Source organism: Enhydra lutris, unplaced genomic scaffold, assembly GCF_002288905.1.
Source record: "Enhydra lutris kenyoni isolate GAN:26980312 unplaced genomic scaffold, ASM228890v2 scaffoldscaffold14, whole genome shotgun sequence".
NCBI lineage: Eukaryota > Metazoa > Chordata > Mammalia > Carnivora > Mustelidae > Enhydra > Enhydra lutris.
The window spans coordinates 17,329,844-17,353,185 of record NW_019154098.1 but is presented as its reverse complement, the minus strand read 5'-3'; the positions used below and the strand labels follow the sequence as shown (position 1 = coordinate 17,353,185).

The window sequence follows — 23,342 nt, the reverse complement described above, 5'->3', positions numbered from 1 at the left end:
ACCTAAGCAAAGAAAGATGCTGTGGCTGAACATTCGTGAAAGCACTCCAGCCCCACCTCGAGTGCCAGCTCCTGCTTAGCAGAGAGCCCGATGGGGGGCTCCATCCCAGGACCCTGAGATCATGACCTGAGCCAAAGGCAGCTGCTTAACACACTGAGCCTCCCAGGCACCCCTTAAAAGGTATTTCTTAAACAATCCTTAACAGAAGTGTAACTGCATGCTATAAAATCCACAGGATTCAATGCACATTTCTAGGAATGAAGCCAAAGAAAAATTCAAGTAGTCTAAATAATACAGGTTGTGGATGATTTAGTTCACTACTGCCAACGGAAATGAAAAACAAGTCAAAATGTAATTTAAAATTTTGTTCTACACACACTAAACAAAAAAGTAAAATTAACTTTAACAATATATTTTATTTATCTAAAACATACCATTTCAATGTGCAAAATAAATATTTACAAAATTGGGATATTTTACATTCTTTCTTGTACTAAGTCTTTGAAATCCAAGAGTATATTTTTTGCAAAAATTTATAGTATTTCTCAATTCAGATCAGCTACATCTCAAGTGCTGAAATAGCCACAGGTAACCAGTGACTACCACATTAGGGCAGATCTAATGTTACAAAAGAACAGAGCTTACGATACAAAGAATGGTTGGTCTGCATATCCCTTCAATTATTATGTTCTTTTTTTTTTTTTTTTTTTTTTTTTTTTAAGATTTTATTTATTTGTCAGAGAGAGAGAGGGAGAGAGAGCGAGCACAGGCAGACAGAGTGGCAGGCAGAGGCAGAGGGAGAAGCAGGCTCCCCGCCAAGCAAGGAGCCCGATGCGGGACTCGATCCCAGGACGCTGGGATCATGACCTGAGCCGAAGGCAGCTGCTCAACCAACTGAGCCACCCAGGCGTCCCCAATTACTATGTTCTAATTGTTTCATCCAACACTGTTTTCTACTCTATAAAAATATTATTTTATTAGGATACAAGCACTGCATTTTTCACTCACCCAGCCACATCTGTAAAATGGGAATAATCCTTGCTATGAACTTACAAATGCACTTACACTATAAAGAGTTATGAATAAAATAAAATAAAATAAAATAAAATAAAATAAAAAGTTTATTTCCTCAAATCAGTGCGTACCAAGCACCATTTTGAGTTATACCCTGGTTGTGTAAGAAAACATATGTTCTAATCTATTACTAGTTTCAAATACAGATATTTCAAAAAAAGATGGCATTTTAGTTTATACATTTACCTCTTATGTAATTCTTAAATTTGGTCAAGCTGTATATATTCCCAAATTATTCAGCCTTCTCACCACTTAAGAAAAAATAGCTTGTAGTTTTAAAAGGCATCAGTATGACACTTACCTGTTGATAGCTCTATTACGGCTCCTTTTTCTTCGCCTCTCGAAGTGCTGTTCATCTTCAGAAGAGGAAGATGAAGTAGAGTCACTACTGTGGATTGCATGCCTTCGCCTAAAGTAAAGAGGAAAACTGAAATCATGACGAAGGGGAGCAGGAAAAACAGAGGAGTAAGATGCAAACATCAGAAATACCTAATGATCCAAAAACATTTATCCTAAAACTAATACATTTGCTGAACCAATTAAGTAGGCTTTGTTGGTTGAATCTTTTGAGAAGAATACAAGTCCTGGATAACTGAGAGGAAGGGGAAAAAAAGATAGGCAGGAGGCTGGGGTAGAGCTGATAATCAAATGTTCATTATGATAGGAATGGTTCAGGCAGAATGACTTCTTAAGTCTTGATATAAATCAGTTATCCTCAAAGAGAAAGGTGGGAAAAAGAGGGTATTAGACTCTTTGGGACTAATTTCAGAAAGTATTTTCAATATTATACTATATATAATTTCGCATTTGGAAGGGAATTTTAAAATGTCAACCTCAAAAGGAGAACACGAGAGTTTTCATGTAAACCAGAAAGGATCAAGTTAAAAATGCTAGGAAACAGTGAGAAATACAATGTTCTTCATCTATAGCTATCACCGACTGTAAATTCCCAATAGCCACTTAACAGCTCTTAAGTGTAAAATGTGGATGAGCTACCTAACCCATATAAGCCTTAATTTTCTCACTTTCAAAAAAGGGATAAGAATATAATCAATTGATTACATTCAAATTCTTAGGCTAGTTGGTAGGATTAAATAAGATTCCAAGCGCTACAAATATTGAAAAAAATTTTAAATCACTTCTACCTTTGCATTGTTGCAAAGGACCCATAGGAAAGACAAAGAATCTAGCTGGGAAAACCTTTAATAATCATTCTATTGGTCAGAGTTTAGAGCTTTTCCTGAGTTAGAGTACCATCACAGTAAGTAGGTATTTCCAAAAATATAAAACGTTCACAATCTATTATCTGCATAATGGAGGGTCCAGAATCTTGTACTCGGAAAACAAGTTTTTCCACTATTCACGTACCAGAATCTGACATGTCATAAAGGCAATTCACAGTCACTATTTGTCCCACTTACTGTGATTATTCATATGTTCTGCTATAGAACACATGTGACTAGGCATTACTGGCCCAGACAGTCCTAGAAATGTTAATGTTGCACATTACCTTTGTGACTCCCCACCCTTTCCTCCATCCTGAATTCTGAAACACAAATGGCCCTTAGGACTTTAGATAGGTGTTATGGAAAAACAGATATAAATGAGAAAGTGATCCTCCACTCACCTCCCAAAGATGCCCACGACTATTTTTGTGATGAGCCTGAAACTAAAACTATCAAGCACAAGTCTGCAATTTTATATGAAAGACAAACTTGTTTAATATTCCCATTAATATTATGAAAAGATTAACTTGTAAACATATAATTCACATAACTGTGTGTGAATTCAGTATGTATTCACATAATTAAGACCAACTTCACAATTAATAAAAAGGACTAACAATTATTAAGTGCTCCTTGTACCAGACCAGTTAGTAGACATATTATTGCATTTAATCTTAAACTTAAACTTTGGACAAGTACATATGGCATGCTCACTTAGAGTGGGGCCAATGTGGCTGGCTCACAGCTTAAACAATTTGCTCAAAATGTAAGAATAAGATAATGATGGCATCAGAATTCAAACCACTGTCTTTCTATTCCAAAAATCCACATTATATATACACTGGTGATTCCCAGTTGTTGATTTCATGAGCCAAAAGAGTTATAAGCAAACAATAAAACCTGTGGACTGACATAAATTTTCCATTTGAGTTGCAAAGTAGGATTTTTAAGCATCAAAATACAGCCAAGATAACAAAAGCAAACAGCACTCAACATAAGCCTGATAGTATCTTAAATGCTTTACATGCATTAACTCATCTAATTTTCACAATACTATGAGATAAATAATATTGTCCTTTTCATTCTATGGGTCAGAAAACTGACACAAGAGAGGGTAAGTAACTTGTTGAAGGTCACTAATAAATGGAAAAGCTGGGCTTGCAACCTGGGCAGTCCTAGTCATGGGCCCAGGTTCTTTGTAATTACACTGTAGAAAGGCCATTATTTCACTTTTAAAAGGATTCTAAACACACATGTCCACATTCACTTATTTTTTTCCCAATTTGCTTTTTAAAAACAGCTGAACTTCTGACACGGATAAGCACTGGATCAGACTGTGAATCTAACCAGTGTCTAGAGCTGCCAGTTCTAGCACCTTGACAACAGGTATGGAATACTCTGGAATACTGGTGAAGCAACTGTACTCTTATGTTACCTTTGCGTTCAAAGGACTAGGCTTGTTCCAGAAACTGCAGATTGAAGCTAAAGAATAAAGCTTAAGTGAGTAGAGGTTTGTAATCATAAGAAAGAAAATCCTGCTTACAGGCAGCAGTCCTAAAGCTCGGCTGTAAGCATGCCAAAGACCCCTGTAAGATCCTGTCCTGTGGGTGCAAGGTTTCTGGACCATTTGCCATACTAAGAGCAACGTTCAGACAATTCTCTGAATGGGTGCTTTGTTTCCATGCCTAGGTAGGTGAAGTAGGACATGAACTACAAACAGAAGCTGGTCTCTTCAAGAAAAAGTAAAAAAGGCTGAGCAAAATCACCATTAAGGTTGTTAAAAGGGAAGAGATGTTTACACAGCCTTGGCTAGTGTTATAAAAAAAAAAAAAAAAAAAAGAAAAGAAAAAAAAGGCTTAAAGGGCTATATTCAAAAGGTCAGGTAATAGTAAGGGTTAGTTAAGATGTCAAGAAATTGGAACTCTCATACATTATTTGTGGGAATGTAAAATAAAGCAGCCATTCTGGAAAATCATCTGACAACTCCTGAAACAGTAAACAGAGTTAGCATTTGATTTAGCAATTCCACTTCTAGGTACATACTTAAGAGAAGTGAAAACACAAGTTCACACAAAAAGGTGTTCACAAATGTTCATGGTAGTATTCACAGGAGCCAAAAAAGTAGAAACAACCCAAATGTCCATCAACTGATAAATGGATAAACAAAACATGGTATATTTATACAATGGAATCTTACTTGGTAATAAAAAGAATGAAGTACTGGTACATGCTAAACATGGATGAACCTTGAAAATGTTGTACCAAGTGAAAGAAGCCACTCACAGAAGAGTGCACATAAATGAAATACCCAGAATAGGCAAATCTAGAGAGACAGAAAATAGATTACTGGTTGCTTAGGGCTGAGGGGGTGGGGGATGCAGGAATTGGAGAGAACTAAAGAGGACAGGGTTTCTTTCTGAGACAAGAAAAATGTTCTAAAATTGTGGTGATAGCTGCACAACTGTGAAAATACTGAAAGTCCTTGTACACTTTAAATGGGTGAGCTATATGGTATGTGAATTATATCTCGATAAAACTTATCAAAAAGTAAAAATCTTTACAAGGCTATCAGAACCAAAATCAAAATCATTTAAGTCAAATAATGTGACTTGGGTACAATTTAAATCTCTTAGTTCATACTTTAATTTAAATGGGTCAGAATGTATAAACAAACATAAAGCAAATCAGACCTATACAGAGAACTGATGGTTGCCAGACAGGGGGTTGTGAGGGGGGAATGGGCAAAATGGGTGACCAGGAGTGGGAGATACAGGCTTCCAATGATGGAAATGATTAAATTACAGGAATTAAAGGTACAGCATAGGGAATATTGTCAATAGTATTTCAATAGCGTTGTTATAGTGACAGATGGTAGCTATACTTGTGGTGACCATTGCATAACATACAGCTGCTGAATCACTATGCTGCATAATTGAAACTCATGTAACATCATGTGTTAGCTACACTCAAATAACAAATTAAATATATAAATAAAAAATAAATGTCAGAATCTTCCACTAGTCAATGCGACCCAAGGGCCGGAATCCTGACTTAGCCATTTTTATATCCATAGTGCTTAGCACGTGGTAGAACTCAAAACATTTGTTAATAATTGTAGCGGAAAAAAAAAAAAATCCTCTACCCAAAGAGCTATGAGACACTTTCCATAAAGGGTAGATTCTGCAAACCAGATATGAGAACTTGAGCACCAAACAGGCAAAAAAAAAAATTCCCACCTGCTCTAGAGTAACATTGTAGGTGGCGACTATAGAGGCAGTCAGTAATTAAGTGGGTTACTTCCAGAAACATATATCCGTTAAGAGTGAGAAAAGAAACTAAATCTCTAAGTGCCAGCCTTTCACTTCTGTTGGATCTAATAGAGGTTTGTCCTTTGAGTCAGGCAACCAAGACAGCTGCCCTGAGTCTTATGATTGGTGGCGATTCCAGGAAACACCACACCTTATGCTGCTTTTCTGTAGGTCATTAGATTTCACCACCAAAATATAGGTCTTTAACAATATTCTGTTGTGTGGACTCCTTTTAAGTGCAATTGATCATGGGCAACCCTGACAGTTTACCCTCCATCCTTCTGGGCTCTGGTTTTATGTAAAGAGATGACGAAACAGGAAATCTAGATATATACTTGTGATTTTTGACACTCAGAAAATGAAATTAAAAGACCCAGGGACACAAATCGTATTTCATATTTTTCCTAGAAGAATTTGTCAACAAAATTTGTCAACAAAAGTGTTGCTTTCCGTGATCAGATACTCTGTTTCAATGAGCAGACTTCCAAGAACTGTTTGAATAGTTGAGTCTTGTAGGATTTAAGTCTTACCTCTGAGCAAATTTATATTAGGAAAAAGAAGTACCATTTCCACATCAATGTCCTTTTTTGGGGAGGGGAGCTTCTTTAATCTTTACTAACTAGCTCTTTCATTCATGAACTACTATAATGTTACTATTACCCAAAAATTCTAATGAATCAGAAAACCTTTTATTACTTGGGAGAATGAAAAAATAAAAAGAATTACCCTTTTGGACTTAAAAATGACAACCAACAAATGTTAGGATGTAGAAGGGGAAAAAAACCTACAAATAATTTGAATGGTCAAAGAAAATCAATGTTTCCTACTATATGAGAGAAACAAATTTTTAAGAAGTGCAAGTAAAACTTGGAAAAAACCCCAGATCTATAAAAGGATAGTATCATGAAAAGTCTAGAAAGTTATGTAATCTAGAATGTCATAGTGAGAAAATAGGTCTGTGATACCATGTGAAGACAAGAGTACACCTACACTTGAACAATGTGAGGATTAAGTAAAACAGTCTATGTAAGATGCTTAACACAAGCCAGGAATACAGTAAACACTGAAGCAAAGGTAGCCTCTATTATTAAAGTGTGGAACAATGGAGTAAACTACCTTACCATGGTAGTTATTAAGAATTCCTATTAATGGGGCGCCTGGGTGGCTCAGTGGGTTAAAGCCTCTCTCTGCCTTCGGCTCAGGTCATGATCCCAGGGTTCTGGGATCGAGCCCCACGTCGGGTTCTCTGCTCCGCAGGGAGCCTGCTTCCTCCTCTCTCTCTCTCTCTGCCTGCCTCTCTGCCTACTTGTGATCTCTCTCTCTCAGTCAAATAAATAAAATCTTAAAAAAAAAAAAAAAAAGAATTCCTATTAATGCAAGCAAAAGCAAAAACCAGTCAGTGGTAGTAAGGGTAAGAGCACTATAGGCATAGAACCAACTCTCCCAAATATGTATGATTCTAGAATTCTATTTGGATACAAGCAATCCTAAGACTCTAGAATCCTACCCCTAACACAGCCATAATTATATTGTCATAAATCAATCACTACTTCAGAACCAAACCTGTTCATTCGTTTACAATAAGGACTTCTTGGTCCAGTAGAAGATAGTCTATATCTTGGTCTTGCAGGAGAAGCTGGGCCACTATAAAATATGTTGGGCTTTCTCTGGTGACGAGGTTCTAAAAAGAAGAATTATAGGTATGTGATATAGAAATATGTATGAAGATAATTTTGCTCTTCATCTAAATACTCACAAAGATGCTGCCTTCTGTGAAAATACTAGTACATATCTACAATAGACTGCTTCACTGTTCACGTTTTAAACCATTTACATCTGCAGCGTTGCTGCTGAAAATATGAATAGCACAAGACACCAACCAACCAAAACATACACTGGCCATAAACAACCATTATGATTATACTGATGCATAACAGCTGGTGATCAGCCCTGCATATATACGCTCACAAGTCCTGAGGCAGAACTTTAACATAAATGAAGAACAGTCCTATTTACACAAAGTGGCAAAATAAACTAAGAAAGCTGTGAAATCTAAATAAATAAATAACTCTAAAATAATTACAGACAGACATGAAATTTCAAAATAGTCCAATTATTTGCTTTGGTCAAGGCTAACATCTAACTTTCTTGAAGAAATGACTTCTTGTGCATTTAACATCGTTTATGAAAGACAACAGCCATGAGTATTCTGTACAATGAAAACATGAAAAATAAGAATGATAGAGAAAAGGCAGTAAAGACAAGTGTAATCTATTACAGCTTCTCCTAGAAAAATATACATAAGCACTTACTTTCCAGTGGAGCCTGGTAGTACACAGTAGCTTTTCTCTGTCGAAGATAATATCGTTTCTGATTATCTTCTTCCCCATCCTCTTCATCTTCATCCTCATCCTCATCCTCATCATCTTCATCATCATCTTCATCTTCATCTTCACCATCATCTTCATCTTCTTGGTCTTCACCCTCTTCAGATGATTCTACAGTTAAGAAACATTTACTTTCAAGACAGTCACCAAAATGTTAGCGATTTTTAACGCAGTGGAATTGAAATTTTTAGACAAGGGTCTAAAAATTTAGACTTAAAATTTTTTTTACTTCTAGATTGTTCATAAAAATGATCTAAAAGTCTTTTGCAGCATTAAATGAAGATTTTTAAAAATGAAGTAAAATGCAGAATTAAAAATAACCAGAGGAAGGAAAAAAGGAAGTAGGGAAAGAAGTTTAAAGGCTACTGTCATTAGTACTAAGCTAAAGTTTACGGTATTGCTGCTTATTTTATTAATATAAGTGACTATACTTAGGTTTCCAAGTTAATTTAACATGTTGACAAATTAGAGAATCCCCTTATCTAGTTTTTGCCTTTCATACTTAAGTTTTAAATTCCATCCAGCCCTTCTGGCTGTCACTGAGTTACATAGAGCGTAACTCAAATAATCTACTTATGAAAATGTGAAATACTCTCACCAAATATCTAAAATGCATTTGAGAAAACCGGTTTTCACTCAAGAGAAGTTCTAATAAATTACAGTAGCAACTTCTAAACAGAAGAGTGAAACTTAATCTTAATCACCTTTTAACAGGTAGAGACGTGTTGTCTGCAGATGTATTATATATGAAAACCAGGTTTGTTTGCTTTAGATTTGTTGATTTCAAGTACTTTCCCAAATAGGACCTATTATCTTTTAAAACACTCCCCTGCCCTCACTTTTCAATTATGACCAATCCTTCGACCTCTCACAAACTACCAGAAATGTCAGAACTTCTGAATAAAAAAGCTATCTCTTACTAAATAAAAAGTGCTGAAATTCAAAACCAGAAGTAGAACAAAAGACTAACCCACACTGCCTTCTTGATTGTCAGTCGTTTCCTCATCAGTTCTTTGAATACCTTTTTGTTTTCCTCTTGTGTACATATTAAGATTCCCCTAAAAATGTTTAAACAAAAGCCATTAACATTCAGTGTATTAAAAAATTCAGTAGGATCTTCCTATCCTGCTTAAAATGAAGGTATTTATATCTACAAACTCTTACAACTACAGCAATTAACTAGTGACTGATCAAACAAATGCTCGACAGTTTAAAAATGTTGAAAATGATGAATAATTTAACCAAAATATGGACAGGTATCATAGGAAAAAGGTTAAACTGGAGGTCATTAAATCATCCCCTAAATGGAAGGAGATATATATATATATATATCTATATATATATATATATAGATATATATATATATATATACACACATATTCTTTTTTATTGCAGTATAGTTGACACACAATGTTACACTAGTTTCAGGGCTGAGGAAGGATAGATTTACTTCTTCTGTTTCATTAAACACTCCCAAGTCTTCAAGTTCCCTCATTCGCTGTCTACGCATCTTCTTCATGTCATCCATTTTCTGAAGTACAGCTTCGGCAGTGCTTTAAGAAAATTGACATAATATGAGCTAAAACTGTTAAAGAGTAGTACATTTTAAAAAACTTTATTTGTCTTCCATTGTATTTTTTGAGTGCTGGGATTTTATTTTTATTTATTTATTTATTTTTATTTTTTTTTTATTTATTTATTTGACAGAGAGAGATCACAAGTAGACGGAGAGGCAGGCAGAGAGAGAGAAAGAGGAGGAAGCAGGCTTCTTGCTGAGCAGAGAGCCCGATGTGGGACTCGATCCCAGGACCCTGAGATCATGACCTGAGCCGAAGGCAGCGGCTTAACCCACTGAGCCACCCAGGCGCCCGAGTGCTGGGATTTTAAATATCTTTATACGAGGCACTAATTTACCTGCGTAAAAATATTCTAAAATTTCCTTCCGAGAATTTAAATACATATATAGAACTATTACAAAGCCCTCTAATAATCAGTCTCCCTTATGCTTTACACGGCTGAATATGCAAGCTAGTTTAAATTTAAATTTATGACCCCTCCCCAACAAAAAGTTTTTCCAGCTAAATCATCTTGATCTAAATAATTTTTACTTACTTCGTTATAAGTTTGTCAAACAGCACAGACTGGTTCACACTACTATAGCGGCTCCTAATCCTGCAACTGCGGCGAACTTCAACATCACCATTCTCTTCGTGCAAGTGTTCTTTAGTTTGAACAATGTTTCTAGTCCTCAGTGACCGAGTAACTGGAATCACTTTGTCTTCAAGATGTGTACATAAAATGGGAAGATTTTAAGTAATGGCATTTATAAACTGATTCTAAAATCAACAACTGAATAGCTACACTTTCATATAACAAATCACAAGATCTTGAACTTACTTTTCTTAAAAATAATAGAAAACAAAAATAAAGTCACAACATACACCTACCGTATGATCCAGTGTTCTGCTTTCCAGAGGAAAGGAAAGATATGTAATACAAAAATTTGTACACAAATGTTCAAATGTGATAGCCCCGAACTGGAAACAACTCAGTGTCCACCAAAAGAGTAATAAACTAATTACGGGAAAAAAATCCAAGTGTTCCTCAATGGATGAATGGATAAAGACGACGTAAAATATACACATTATACAACAGACTACCATTCAGCCACGAGAAAGAAGAATCCTGCCATTTGCAATAACATGGATGGACCTTGAGGGCAGGATGCTAAATTAAAGAAGTCAGAGAAAGACAAATACTGTGTAACATCATTTAAATGTGGAATCTAAAAAAAGCCAAACTCACAGAAACAGAGACTAAATCTTAGTTACCAAGGACTGGCAAGTGAGGGAGAAGGAGAGATGTTGGTCAGAATATAAATTTCCACCTATAAGACAAGTTGCTAAGAGAGCAGATCTTAAATGTTGTCACCACAAAAAAGAAATGGTAATTATGCAACATGATGCTAGTGTTAGCTAAAGCTATGATAGTAATCATTTTACAAGATATAAATGTACCAAAAGTCAACATTTACTGTATACCTTAAACATGCACAATGTTATGTGTCAATATATTACAATAAAACTGGGGGGAACCAAACTGTGGTATATCCATATAATGGAATACTTGGCAAGAAAATGCTACAATGTGGATGATACTCAAAGCAATTATGCTAAGAGAAAGAAAGCCAGACAAAAAGAATGTAACTGCATAATTTCATTTACATGCAAATGAAAATGAAATGAAAATGAAAATGAAAACTAAATTACAGTGATAGAGAGCAGACTGGTGATTGCTTAGGAATCTTGGTGTGTGGAAGGCCTGGACAGGAGTTGAGGGAGTGATTATAAAGAGGCCTGAGGAAGTTTTTGGCAGTGACATTCACTCCACTATCTTACTGTGGTGGTGGCTTCACGGCAGACACTTTTAACAAACCAACAAACTACACACTTTAAATATGTACAGTTTATTTTATGTACCTCAATATATCTGTAAACAAAATATGACTTACATGTTTTCAATCTGAAATGCCTTTAACATTACTTACCTTCTTTGCACTCTTCTTTTTTCTTATCAGCCTGCTGTCTGGCCAACTGCCTATATGAAAAAATATATTAAATAATTAAAAATAATTGACATAATTTTAAATCTTCTATTTCATAATACTACAAAGTAGGGTAAAAAGGTCTATCAGCTTAGAGAGTAAATACTCCTAGATACCTAAAAGCCTGAAAAACACCAAAAATTAAAAAGCTTTAGAGTATCCATGCTTATGTCAGTTAGGGCTAAACAAAATCTGAGAACCCTGTTGTGAAATGCAATGATATATATATTAATTCTTAAACAGAATTAATCAAATCAAAGTATCCAACTTAAAAAAAGAAATTATATCCTTAGCCTAAATAGGTTTAATTGAACTGTAAGTATTGAGCAAAAACAAGACAATGTATTTTATACCACAGGGATATAGTGATCCCACATCCTTGAGATATTTATAACTATAAACAGAACTAATATCCCTTAAAAATATGTTAATTTTCTTCTAAAAACATTTGCTGGCTACAATCTCTATATGACATGCATTATCTTTCATACGCAGAAACAATCCCATTTGTGAATCAGATATCTCACTTACAAACTGGCAGACAGTATCTACTGAAATAGGAAAGAAAACTTTCCAAGGTTTTAAAAAAACAATGATCTTCTCCTCATTTTTTACCAAAACCCACTGAGCAAACAAAACCGTTTATCTCATTAATTTATTTTTAGGGATTCAATTATCCATATTTGGATAGCTACATCTATTAAACAACCCATGTGTCAAGCTATTTAGAAGTGGGCTCATTATACACATGTGATTTCAAATGTGACACTTTAAAATAAAATGGAACCATCTTAGCCAGAAGAGTTAAATCATATATACTTACAGCAATGTAAGTCATCACTAATTCTCTTTTGGTAAGAACCAAGAACAAAATAAAAACATGTGAGCAATCCATCCACAGGTCAAGGCCTCGTCTGTTCATGGGCTCATAGACATTTCTCATAAAGGAGCCCCCTCCCTCCATACCATGTAGTTCTACACTTCTATAAACAAGGCCCCTATTAAATGCTAGGAACACAATGATTAAAGCAATGTTTGTTCTTTTTTTCTCTCGCTCCCTCTCTGTCCTTCTTTACTTCTTTCCCTTCCTCTCTTTCTTTCCTTCTTGCCTTTAGGGAAACAGGAGCACCTTTCCCCTTAAACAGCTGGATAGTAAATATTTAGGTTTGTGAGTCATACAGTCTCTTGTCATACAACAACTTTGACACTGAAGCAGGAAAACAGCCTTAGAACGAATGGGTATGGCTGTGTCCCAGTGAAACTGTTCATAGAAACAGGTGCCTGGACATTTGTTAACCTCTGTAAATCTGATAAAAGCTACAGATCTTTTCTACCTCGAAAACTATATACACACATACAAATTTATACATTATTTCAGAGGTTTCATCATGTGCCCCCTGAAAACTACAATTACTGGACCCTAGTTAGGAACTCCAGAACCAAAAAAATATAGATCCTGCCCTCAGGTACAGTTACTCAAATCTTTCTATATTATTCTAACAGTTTTGGTCTCCTGGTCTTTGAGCTTCAGACAGAAAACAAAACAGATGGAGGGACACAGAAAGGAAGTAAGTAGAGAGATTACTACAGTCAGGCAAACTAGCAACAGCAAAAAGGATCACCCTAATAAGCAGCAGGAAACTACATAAACCAAAATTCAATACTGAGGGCCAGTTTCTCTAAGTCTTATACAAACAGAGCCTAATGTTATCACTATGTAAAATAACAGTCTTTGTAATAAAGTCTGAATACACAGATTATTTTTTAAAATAGAAGTTCTTCTCCACAGAAGACATATAAATAGCCAATAAGCACATGAAAAGATATCCAATGCTATTAACCATCAAGGAAATGTAAATCAGAACCACAAAGATACTTTTACACTCACTAAAAATGGCTAGAGCCAAAGACTATGACAAGTGTTGATGAGGACTGGAGAAACTGGAACCCTCATTTGCTGCTAATGGGGATGGAAAATGGTACAGCTGCTTTAGCCAACTACTCAGCAGTTCCTCAATGTTAAAACAGTTGCCATTTGACCCAGCAATTCACTTCCAGGTATATACCTCCAATCAATCAAAACCCTATGTCCACACAAAATTTGAACACCAATGTTCACAATATCATTCAAAACAGCCACAAAGTAGAAACAATCCAAATGTTCATCAACTCATGAGTGGATAAACAAAACATGATGTATTTATGCAATGGAATCTTACTCAGCAAAAAAAGAATGAAGTGCTGAGAGGTACTACAGTAAAATAAACCTTCAAAACATCATACTGAGGGAAAGAAGCCAGACACAAAAGGCCATGAATATGATTCCATTTACATAAAATGTCCAGAATAGGCAAATTCATAAAGACAGAAAGTAGATTAGTGGCTTCCAAGGGGCCAGTGGGGAGGAGGGAGATGAGGGTGGGAGATATAGGGTTTCTTTCTGGGGTGATGAAAATGTTGCGAAACTGGACAGCAGCGATGACAGCACAATATTGTGAATCTTACGGTATGTCAATTACATCTCCATTAAGTTGTTATTCAAAAACAATTTTAGAGGTGCCTCGTTGGATCAATTGGTTAAGCATCCAACTACTGATTTCAGCTCAGGTCATGATCTCAGGGGTTATGAGATCGAGCCCCGGGTCAGGCTCCTCACTGGATGTGAAGTCTGCTTAAGATCCTCTTTCTCCCCCTCCCTCTTCTCTTCCCTCTCTAATAAAAATAAAAATAAAAAAATTTTAAAAGACAGCAATTCAATATATTTTAAAAGGAATCAAATTCCAAAATACCAAGTCACTCATCTTTAGATCTAGATCGAAAAAGCACTTATTTTAACACTCCTCTAATAGCGTTTGAGCATAAAGGCCAGGACAATGTTTCATAAACTTGAGTAAGGTACATATACTTTTAAAAGTAAAGACTTTTAAGGACTTCCAACATTACATTTTTAGCATTCTTTTTTTTTTTTAAAGATTGATTTATTAAAAAAAATTTTGATTTATTTGAGAGAGACAGTGCATGTGAGAGTGAGCAAGGGGAAGGGCAGAGGGAGAGAATCCTTAAGGAGACTCCCTGCTGACTGCAGAGCCTGACGCTGTGCTTAGATGCCAGAACCCCAGATCCTGACTTGAGCTGAAATCAAGAGTCTGATGCTTAACCGAATGAGCCACCAGGTACCCCCCCACATTAAATTTTTTATGACTATATACAAGCCAAACTAAAGAGAAATTCATTTATATCTTATACAAATAAAACCAATAAAACCACTAACAAAAATATTAACATATGAGGTTTTGCTGAAATAAAATAGCCCTTTGTTGTGTGAATGTGGTACAGACACACTGTAACTGTGGTACAGTTTCTCTTGAGTTTGGTATGTTGTACATCATGTTTGTTGTGTATCATGACTCAATTCATCCACTTCTCTTTATTTCAAGTGCTCCAAAATCTCATCTGAACAGCATGTCATGACATCAAATCCATGGCTTCCTCTTCAAAGTATCACTTATGTATCAAGGTCAGACTCAATTTTTACCTCATGAACCTGCGCTAACTCAAGCAGTACTAGGTGGTGCCTACTTAGTTGTAAACACCAATGTAGGGCCTGAAATTTTGACTATTCTCTAGAAGGTAGCAATTTAGATGATCCAGAATGTTTATTTTTTCTTCAAATCATGAAATAAAGTTTAAAATTCTCACAGAGAATCCATGGCCCACTTTCCTGACCCCCAAAAAACTTCAAGTTTCAGAAATACAGGGTAGCTTAAATTGTATTTCACCAGTTCTGTAAATCATACATTTCCCTCCATTTTTAACATCTCTGAAATTAGGATGTGTCTTAAAATTGATGAAATATCTTATTTTAACTTTCAGAGTTTTTTCTTTTTTACTGTCTCATAAAACAATGAGTGTTTCAATTCTGCTATCTTGGATCCTGTGAAATACAGTAGTAAACACACCATAAATAATGGATGAAATGGGGGTGCCTGGGTGGCTCAGTGGGTTAAGCGGGGAGCCTGCTTCCCCCTCTCTCTCTGCCTGCCTCTCTGCCTACTTGTGATCTCTCTCTCTGTCAAATAAAAAAAATTTTTTTTAAATCTTAAAAAAAATAAAATAAATGGATGAAATGATGCAAATTTATATAATGAGAGACTATTTAAATAATACTAACAAAAAGCAAAAGGCACGATGTCACTTATCTGGAAAATGTTACACAAAATAATCAAGGTTTTAATTAAGAATAGGAGCACCCTACGGGTGCTCGGCTGGCTTGGACAGTGGAGCATGTGACTCTTGATCTCAGAGTCATAAGCTTGAGTCCCACATTGGGTGTAGAAGATTATTTAATAAGTCTTTAAAAAAAAAAAAGTAGGAGGGTTCCAGTCTTGTGAATTACTATCAAAAATTTCTTTATGAGAAGAATTAATGTATAAAGCAATTATTTCATCAAAGAAATTTTATTCTAATTGGCACCCCTCACATTTATGTCAGGCCCACCAAAGTGGGAGGAAAAGTGAAGGTTTTTAGCTAATTAGATTTAAATCTGTCCCAAACCAAACAAATCCAAGTTCCCTGGATTACCTAACTACCTAATTCACTGAAAATAATTTCTTGAATATTAAAGTGGAATTCAGGCTATCTAGCTCAGGGTTCTTGAGAAATGAAATTTACGTATGTATAAATCATCTAGTCCCCTTAGACGAGTTAAAAAAAAAAAAGTTCCACTTCCTACGTGAAGACTGCTTTTAGAAATGCACCAACACACAAATTCATAAATGACTCAGAACTGATGAAATACTTGATAGCAAATGATGAGAAAAATAACTACTATTTTAAATAAAGACTTTGTATTAAGTATGAAGCAGAACCACATATCATAAGCAAGTTGAAATCACAAAGTCACACAGATACTCAAGTAATTATCAAGCAACTTTGTCAGCTGTGCTCACACATATCGCAAATATCGTCTTTGAACAAGAATATAAAAACAGCACATATTAAAATTTTAACTCAGTAATATTAATCTGTGGCAGTTTCATTTCAAAATATATTTTACAACCCTGGAGTCTTGATGATGGGGCAAGAATACACTTAAAAATTGATGCAAATCCTAAATTATTTTAAAACTGTTTTGAATTAGCATTCAACCATCTTGTTTTACCTTGTAAAATGCCTTCCATTAGCATGTTTCTCTGTTATTTCCAAATTCTTATCAAAACTAGAATCTGAAGAATTCTGGGCATTTTTTCTCAAAGATCTCAAAGCACGTGTCCGGCGGTAGGTCTCAACTTCTTTAACTGAAGACGCGTCCTATAAGAAAAATTGAGAAAGGGATCTAAGTTTTTCTTCAGTCAAAATCCCCAAGTTCAACTCCTTCTGAGAGTTTTCTTTGATTACAAGTTTGTAACAACTGCTTTTGGGGCAGCATCATTCTGCATCTCCCCAAGAAACTACAACAGTATTTAAACTAAATAATCATTTTTATGATAAACACGTATCAGCAATGTCTATGAAATGGCGAACAGAAGATTTATTGATGGCTTATAGTTCTGTTTCATAGCAAGCAGTCTAAAAAGGTTTTCCCCAACTGACAAAAAGTTGTAATGGCTCATGACACTAAATACGCCTTTATTTTAAGGCTACAGAAAGTAGAAAGATACGCAAACCATTGCCTGCCATGCAACCCACTGGCAGCAACCTTCGACTAGACCAGCAGAATTGTTAATTTGGCCTTGGATGATAAAAAGGAGTTAAGACCATCTATTTCAGGGGCGCCTGGGTGGCTCAGTGGGTTAAGCGCTGCCTTCGGCTCGGGTCATGATCCCAGGTCCTGGGTTCGAGCCCCACATCGGGCTTTCTGCTCAGCGGGGAGCCTGCTTCCTCCTCTCTCTCTGCCTGCCTCTCTGCTTACTTGTGATTTCTCTCTGTCAAATAAATAAATAAAATCTTTAAAAAAAAAAAAAAAAAAAAAAAAGACCATCTATTTCAGTTTCATCCCGATGATGCAACATCTGAATTCAAAGACTGTTTATGTATGGTTCATCTGCTGTAAAAGCCACAGTTCTCTATGTGACTTTATTATTGTTCAATAGACTAGCATTTCTCTTAGTGGCTACTTTATGAGCTATAGAGGTTCTGTCGGAAAGTATCCAAAAGTTCACACACATCTCTCTGAAATCATATAAAGGCTACTTTCTTTCTTTTTCTAAAGATTTATTTATTTATTTGTCAGAGACAGAGCATGAACAAGGGGAGCATCAAGCAGAGGAAGAAGCAGGTTCCCTGCTGAGCAAGGAGCCCAACGTGGGACTTGATTCCAGGACCCTGGGATCATGACCTGAGCCAAAGGCTGAATCAACCGACAGAGGCACCCAGGCAAGTGTCCCCATATAAATGCAACTTTCACATAAGAAGAGAAAGTAAAAGTACCTAACAACACTGATTACATGCTGTACTACTCTGAAAATTGATAATTAAAAAAAAAAACAGACAGTATTTTAAAAAACCTGCAATATTAGTATTACCCACCCCCCCCTTTAGGCTGGCTTTACATAGTCATTTCATTTTGTTTTATCAGGACATTTCGTCATTTAATTTTGCTTTGAGCAGAATATCTCACTGGTTCACAAGTAAAATAAGGATATTTAATCCACAAAGATTTGTGTTGATTAGACAGGTATTGGGGCACCTGGGTGGCTCAGTGGGTTAAGCCTCCGCCTTCGGCTCAGGTCATGATCTCAGGATCCTGGGATCGAGCCCCCCACATCGGGCTCTGCTCAGTAGGGAGCCTACTTCCCCCTCTCTCTCTGCCTGCTTCTCTGACTACTTGTGATCTCTCTTTCTCTCTGTCAAATAAATAAAATCTTAAAAAAAAATTAAACAGGTACTTCATAAAATATTAGTGATATGTATGGCTTTGTTACTTTTATCAGTGTACCTATATATAAAGATGTTTGAAAAAATACGTAAGGATGTTTTAAGTAGGTGTATTATTTTTAAAATGAACACCTACATCTTAGATGTAATATAACAAGACTTTCTAAGAAAAATTTTATGGGAATCTACTTCCAGATTCTTAACTTCCCTATGTACTTTTTCTTAAAACTGATCTGCCTGAGAAGGCATCTTCTTTCATTTACCTTTCTCTCACTTTACAAAAGAAAGTCACCTCACTCACTCATTCTGAATCTTACTATGATGGACTGCCTCAAGGCCCTAAAAATCTTCCTAAAGCCAAACAATGAAAAACACTAGTGTTAGGTGTTAAGAAACTGAATGACAGAGATCGGCAACAAATCCTTTCTTTTGTGAGGCAGTTTCTCATTCTCTGCTTTCAACAAAATTGAAAAGAGACCTAATCAAGCTAAAAGACCATAAAAAATAATTTTGGCAAGTGTTTTTGGTATATAAGCCAGAAAAACTGGGTGGCACTGCTAAACTCCTTTCATTACTGCCTACTTATTTATATGAACAATGTTTCCCGGTGCTTACACTTATAAGAACAATGGAACTGATGCCAAACACTGGCTTCAGCAGTAAGATTCTTCCACAGACATATGAACTAATTGCTGGGACTTCAATCACATGAAATCCCAATGAAATCTCACTTTCTGTTTCATCATTTTTAATCAAAGTAAGTATGCTTTTGTTGTTTGCATCAATTGAATATTATAAGCTGTATTTTCTTAGAGACTTGTGATCACAGAAAAGTATTAAAAAGTTTAAATTTTGTTTTACAAGCGTGAAAGGATACTTAATAAATTAGTTTTAAGTATAAAAATATATCAAGATAAAATGCTGTGGCTTGGGACGCCTGGGCGGCTCAGTTGGTTAAGCAGCTGCCTTCGGCTCAGGTCATGATCCCAGCGTCCTGGGATCGAGTCCCACATCGGGCTCCTTCCTCGTCAGGGAGCCTGCTTCTCCCTCTGCCTCTGCCTGCCATTCTGTCTGCCTGTGCTCGCTCTCTCTCCCTCTCTCTGACAAATAAATAAATAAAATCTTTAAAAAAAAAATGCTGTGGCTTCCATGAATTAGAAATACAAATTAAAGGAGGAAAAAAAAGAATCAAGATAACATTTCTGATTGCTAAAGAAGCATGCTTATGTATTATGTTTTTAATGTTCCAAGACAGGTATCACATAACTATGGTTTTCAAATTTCAATAGATAAAAAGACTGGTATAATAGTTTCATTTTTTAATGTCAACACTAAACAATGACTGAAATGATCTCCTTTCTAACTATTTAAACCAATGGGAATGGGGAACACCTTAGATAGCAAAAGCATTTTAAAGGAAACTAAAAATGTACAAGAGAGGGGTGCCTGGGTGGCTCCAGTGGGTTAAAGCCTCCGCCTTCGGGTCAGGTCATGATCTCAGCGTCCTGGGATTGAGCCCCACATCGGGCTCTCCACTCAGCAGGGAGCCTGCTTCCTTTCCTCTCTCTGCCTGCCTCTCTGCCTACTTGTGATCTCTGTCAAATAAAGAAGTAAAAACCCTTAAAAAAAATGTACAAGGGAATACGGAGCTAAAAATTTAGACATTCTTAGAAGAAAATACGGGAAAACTTTCATTACACTGGATTTGGCAAAGATTTCTTAGATGTGATACTGAAAGCACAGATAAGAAAAAATAGATAAGCTAGACTTCATCAAAATTACAAACTTTTGTGCCAAGGACACTATCCACAGAATGAAATGGAAACCCATGGACTAGAACATATTTACAAATCATGTATCTGACAAAGGATTGATATCCATAATATATAAAGAACTCCTATATTTAAACAACAACAACAAAAAAAACAAAAAATAGGCAGAAGACTTGAATTTCCCCAAGAAATTCATTTCCCCAAGAATATATACAAATGGCCAATAAACACATGAAAAGATGCCCAACATAACCAGTCATAGACAAATACAAAATCAAACCCACAAATGAGATGTCACTTCACATTTGTTAGGATTTTTTTTATAAAAAAGAGAAAATAAGTGTTGGCAAGGATGTGGAGAAACTGGAACCCTCGTACATTGCTGGTGGGAATGCAAAATAGTGCAGCCACTATGGAAAATAATATGGCAATTCCTCAAAAAATTAAACAGAGAATTACCATGTGATCCAGGAATCCTACTTCTGGGTATACTCAAAACAAATGAGAGCAGACATTTGTGTACTCCTATTCATAGGAGCGTTATTTGCAATGGCCAAAGGTAGATGCGATCTAAAAGTTCATTGATAGATGAATGGATTAAAAAATTGTGGTACTTACAGTAAAATATTATTCAGCCTTAAAAAGGAAGTAAATGTTAACATACTGATACAATAAGTATGAACCTGAAGACATTATGCTAAGGAAATAAGTCAGTAACAAAAGGACAAATACTGTATGTTTCCTCTAGGGTCCAGGGTAGTCAAATTCATAAAGACAGAAAGAAAGGTAGTTGTTAGGTGCTAGGAGGAAGGAAGAATGGGAGTTATTAAATGGGTACAGAGTTTTAGTTTGGAACATAACAATTCTGGAGGTGGACAGCGATGATGGTTGCAGAATGAATGAGTGTACTTAATGCTACTGAACTGTACACTTAAAAATGGTTAAAATGGCACATTTTATATTATCTACAATTATTACAATAAAAAAAGAAAGTAAATGTCACTCTATTCCTGGGAATAATAAAAAAGGTTTGTTTCCATAGGCAAAAAGGGGGGGGTGCTAACTACTGGGAAAAAAGATTCCCTGAAAAACTTGGAAGATTTAATTTTATAAGTGGTATAAGAGAATCTTTGACTTGCATAGTGAGTGGCTTCGTTCATACTCTCCAAACAAGTACTAGGCATCAAGAAAGGCTTTCCTTAACAGCATGAAAAAACAAATAAAACAGGCTCCTGGGGAATCACCTATATAGATGTACACACTGGGAAATTTTAAAATAATAACTTTCAAAAATATTTCTTAAAAAAGCAGTATAAAAATAAAAGCAAAACATGCCCATTATAATTGGGAAAAAAGAAGAAAAGCACAAAGATGAAAATGTCACTCTTAACTCTAGCTACCCATGATAATCACTGTTAATCTTCTGGTACAGAAGAACTATTCTCTTCTACGCAATCATATTCACATGACTTTTAAATTGGGATATTATTTATGTTTTGTAACTTTTTTCTAGTAATACAAAACATTTCCTCATGCCATCAAATATTATTCTAAAAATCTTTTTAAATGAATGACTAGGAGTGTCTGGGTGACTCCGTTAAGTGGCTGACTCGTTTTAGGCTCAGGTCATGATCTCAGGGTTGTGGGATCAAACTCTGCACTCAGCAGGGAGTCTACTGGGGACTCTCTCCCCCACTTTGCCTCACCCTGCTCATTCTCTCTCTCTCAAAATAAGGAAATAAATCTGAAAAAATAAAATAAAATGAATGACTAGTATTCCAGGTATTACATGAATCAATTTAACAAACTGCTTAATGTATATCTAAACTATCTGCAATTTTTTTGTGTTATAAATACCTCTAGATGAGCTATCCTGTACACGTAGCACAGTTATTAAACCAAAGTCACATTTTAATATGGCTTTTCAAAATAATTCTCAAGAGGGGAGTTAAATATCAACCGGTGACAGTAATTAACACTGGATGATAGAAATGAGGACTTTCACTTTCTATTTTTAACATTTTAGAACTTGCATTACTAGAAAGAATTATCCTATGAAGTAAAAAGCAAAAAGAAAACATACTTAATCTGAAAACTAAACCTGCAGATGTAGTGTCCTCATTGTTTTGCTAAAATCTACTTAAACACTGAGAGCACTAATAGTTCTTCCAAAGTGGAGTTTTAAAGGGGAAAAAATATATTTTGTTAGCTTTTTAAGTCTCTTATAATCTTGCAGAATCAGTAAGTTAGTAGACAAGAAGCAACTACAGTAACAAAATCTTTTCCCCAAAGTAGACACAATTGTATAATAGAAATATACTAAGTAATATGTTGTTTTCCCAAACAAGACCGCACTTATCCAAGCTTTAATTCATAACAAAAAATATATGGGTTAGTTGGCTGAATCAATTCAAATATCAACCCAACAAATGAGGTATAAACCTAATGTTTTAAATCACAGTTAAATAAGCATGCAGACATAGGGCTCCTTGAAAACTTCATCAGAATATTCTAACCCGGGCGCCTGGGTGGCTCAGTGGGTTAAAGCCTCTGCCCTCGGCTCAGGTCATGGTCCCAGGGTCCTGGGATCGAGGCCCGCATCGGGCTCTCCGCTCAGCAGAGAGCCTGCTTCCTCCTCTCTCTCTGCCTGCCTCTCTGCCTACTTGTCATCTCTCTCTCTGTCAAATAAATAAATGAAATCTTAAAAAAAAAAAAAAAAAAGAATATTCTAACCCAGTATAGCTGTGATATCCCTCCTTAGCTTCATCTTTAAACATAGACATGGTCAAGTCTTCACCACGGATCCATTCCAAAAGCTCCTGCAATTTGATTTCTACCTCTACAGCTCTTACAATAGCCCCAAAACAATTACCTGAAAGTTAAATCCAATGGCCTCTGCTCTACCTCACTGATTTCTACGCAGCTGATCACTCCCTTCTTTAAATGCTTTGACCCTGTGGTTCATATGATACTCTCTTAAAAACAATTCATCCTTTTCTCATCCTTAAAATAGAGCCATTACTTCAGATCTTCTTAAATATATTTGTGTTTTCTTTTTTTTTTTTTTTAAAGAATTTTTATTTATTTATTTGACA

General features: G+C 35.7%; 1 protein-coding gene across 2 annotated transcripts in view; it reads right to left on the bottom strand.

Annotated features, from left to right (window-relative positions):
* The window catches only part of LOC111146629 (ATPase family, AAA domain containing 2), a 68,554-nt gene that overhangs the window by 38,387 nt on the left and 6,825 nt on the right, over nt 1–23,342 (bottom strand). For both annotated transcript variants that reach the window (XR_002640547.1, XM_022502263.1), the window contains exons 2-9: nt 16,761–16,909; nt 11,543–11,592; nt 10,108–10,273; nt 9,446–9,548; nt 8,966–9,053; nt 7,921–8,106; nt 7,172–7,289; nt 1,376–1,483 (exon numbers count right to left, since the gene is read on the bottom strand). Coding sequence is in view for 1 of the 2 variants with exons in the window: in XM_022502263.1 (XP_022357971.1) it covers nt 1,376–1,483; nt 7,172–7,289; nt 7,921–8,106; nt 8,966–9,053; nt 9,446–9,548; nt 10,108–10,273; nt 11,543–11,592; nt 16,761–16,909 (968 nt within the window). In the remaining variant the exon portion in view is untranslated. The remainder of the gene's footprint in view (nt 1–1,375; nt 1,484–7,171; nt 7,290–7,920; nt 8,107–8,965; nt 9,054–9,445; nt 9,549–10,107; nt 10,274–11,542; nt 11,593–16,760; nt 16,910–23,342) is intronic.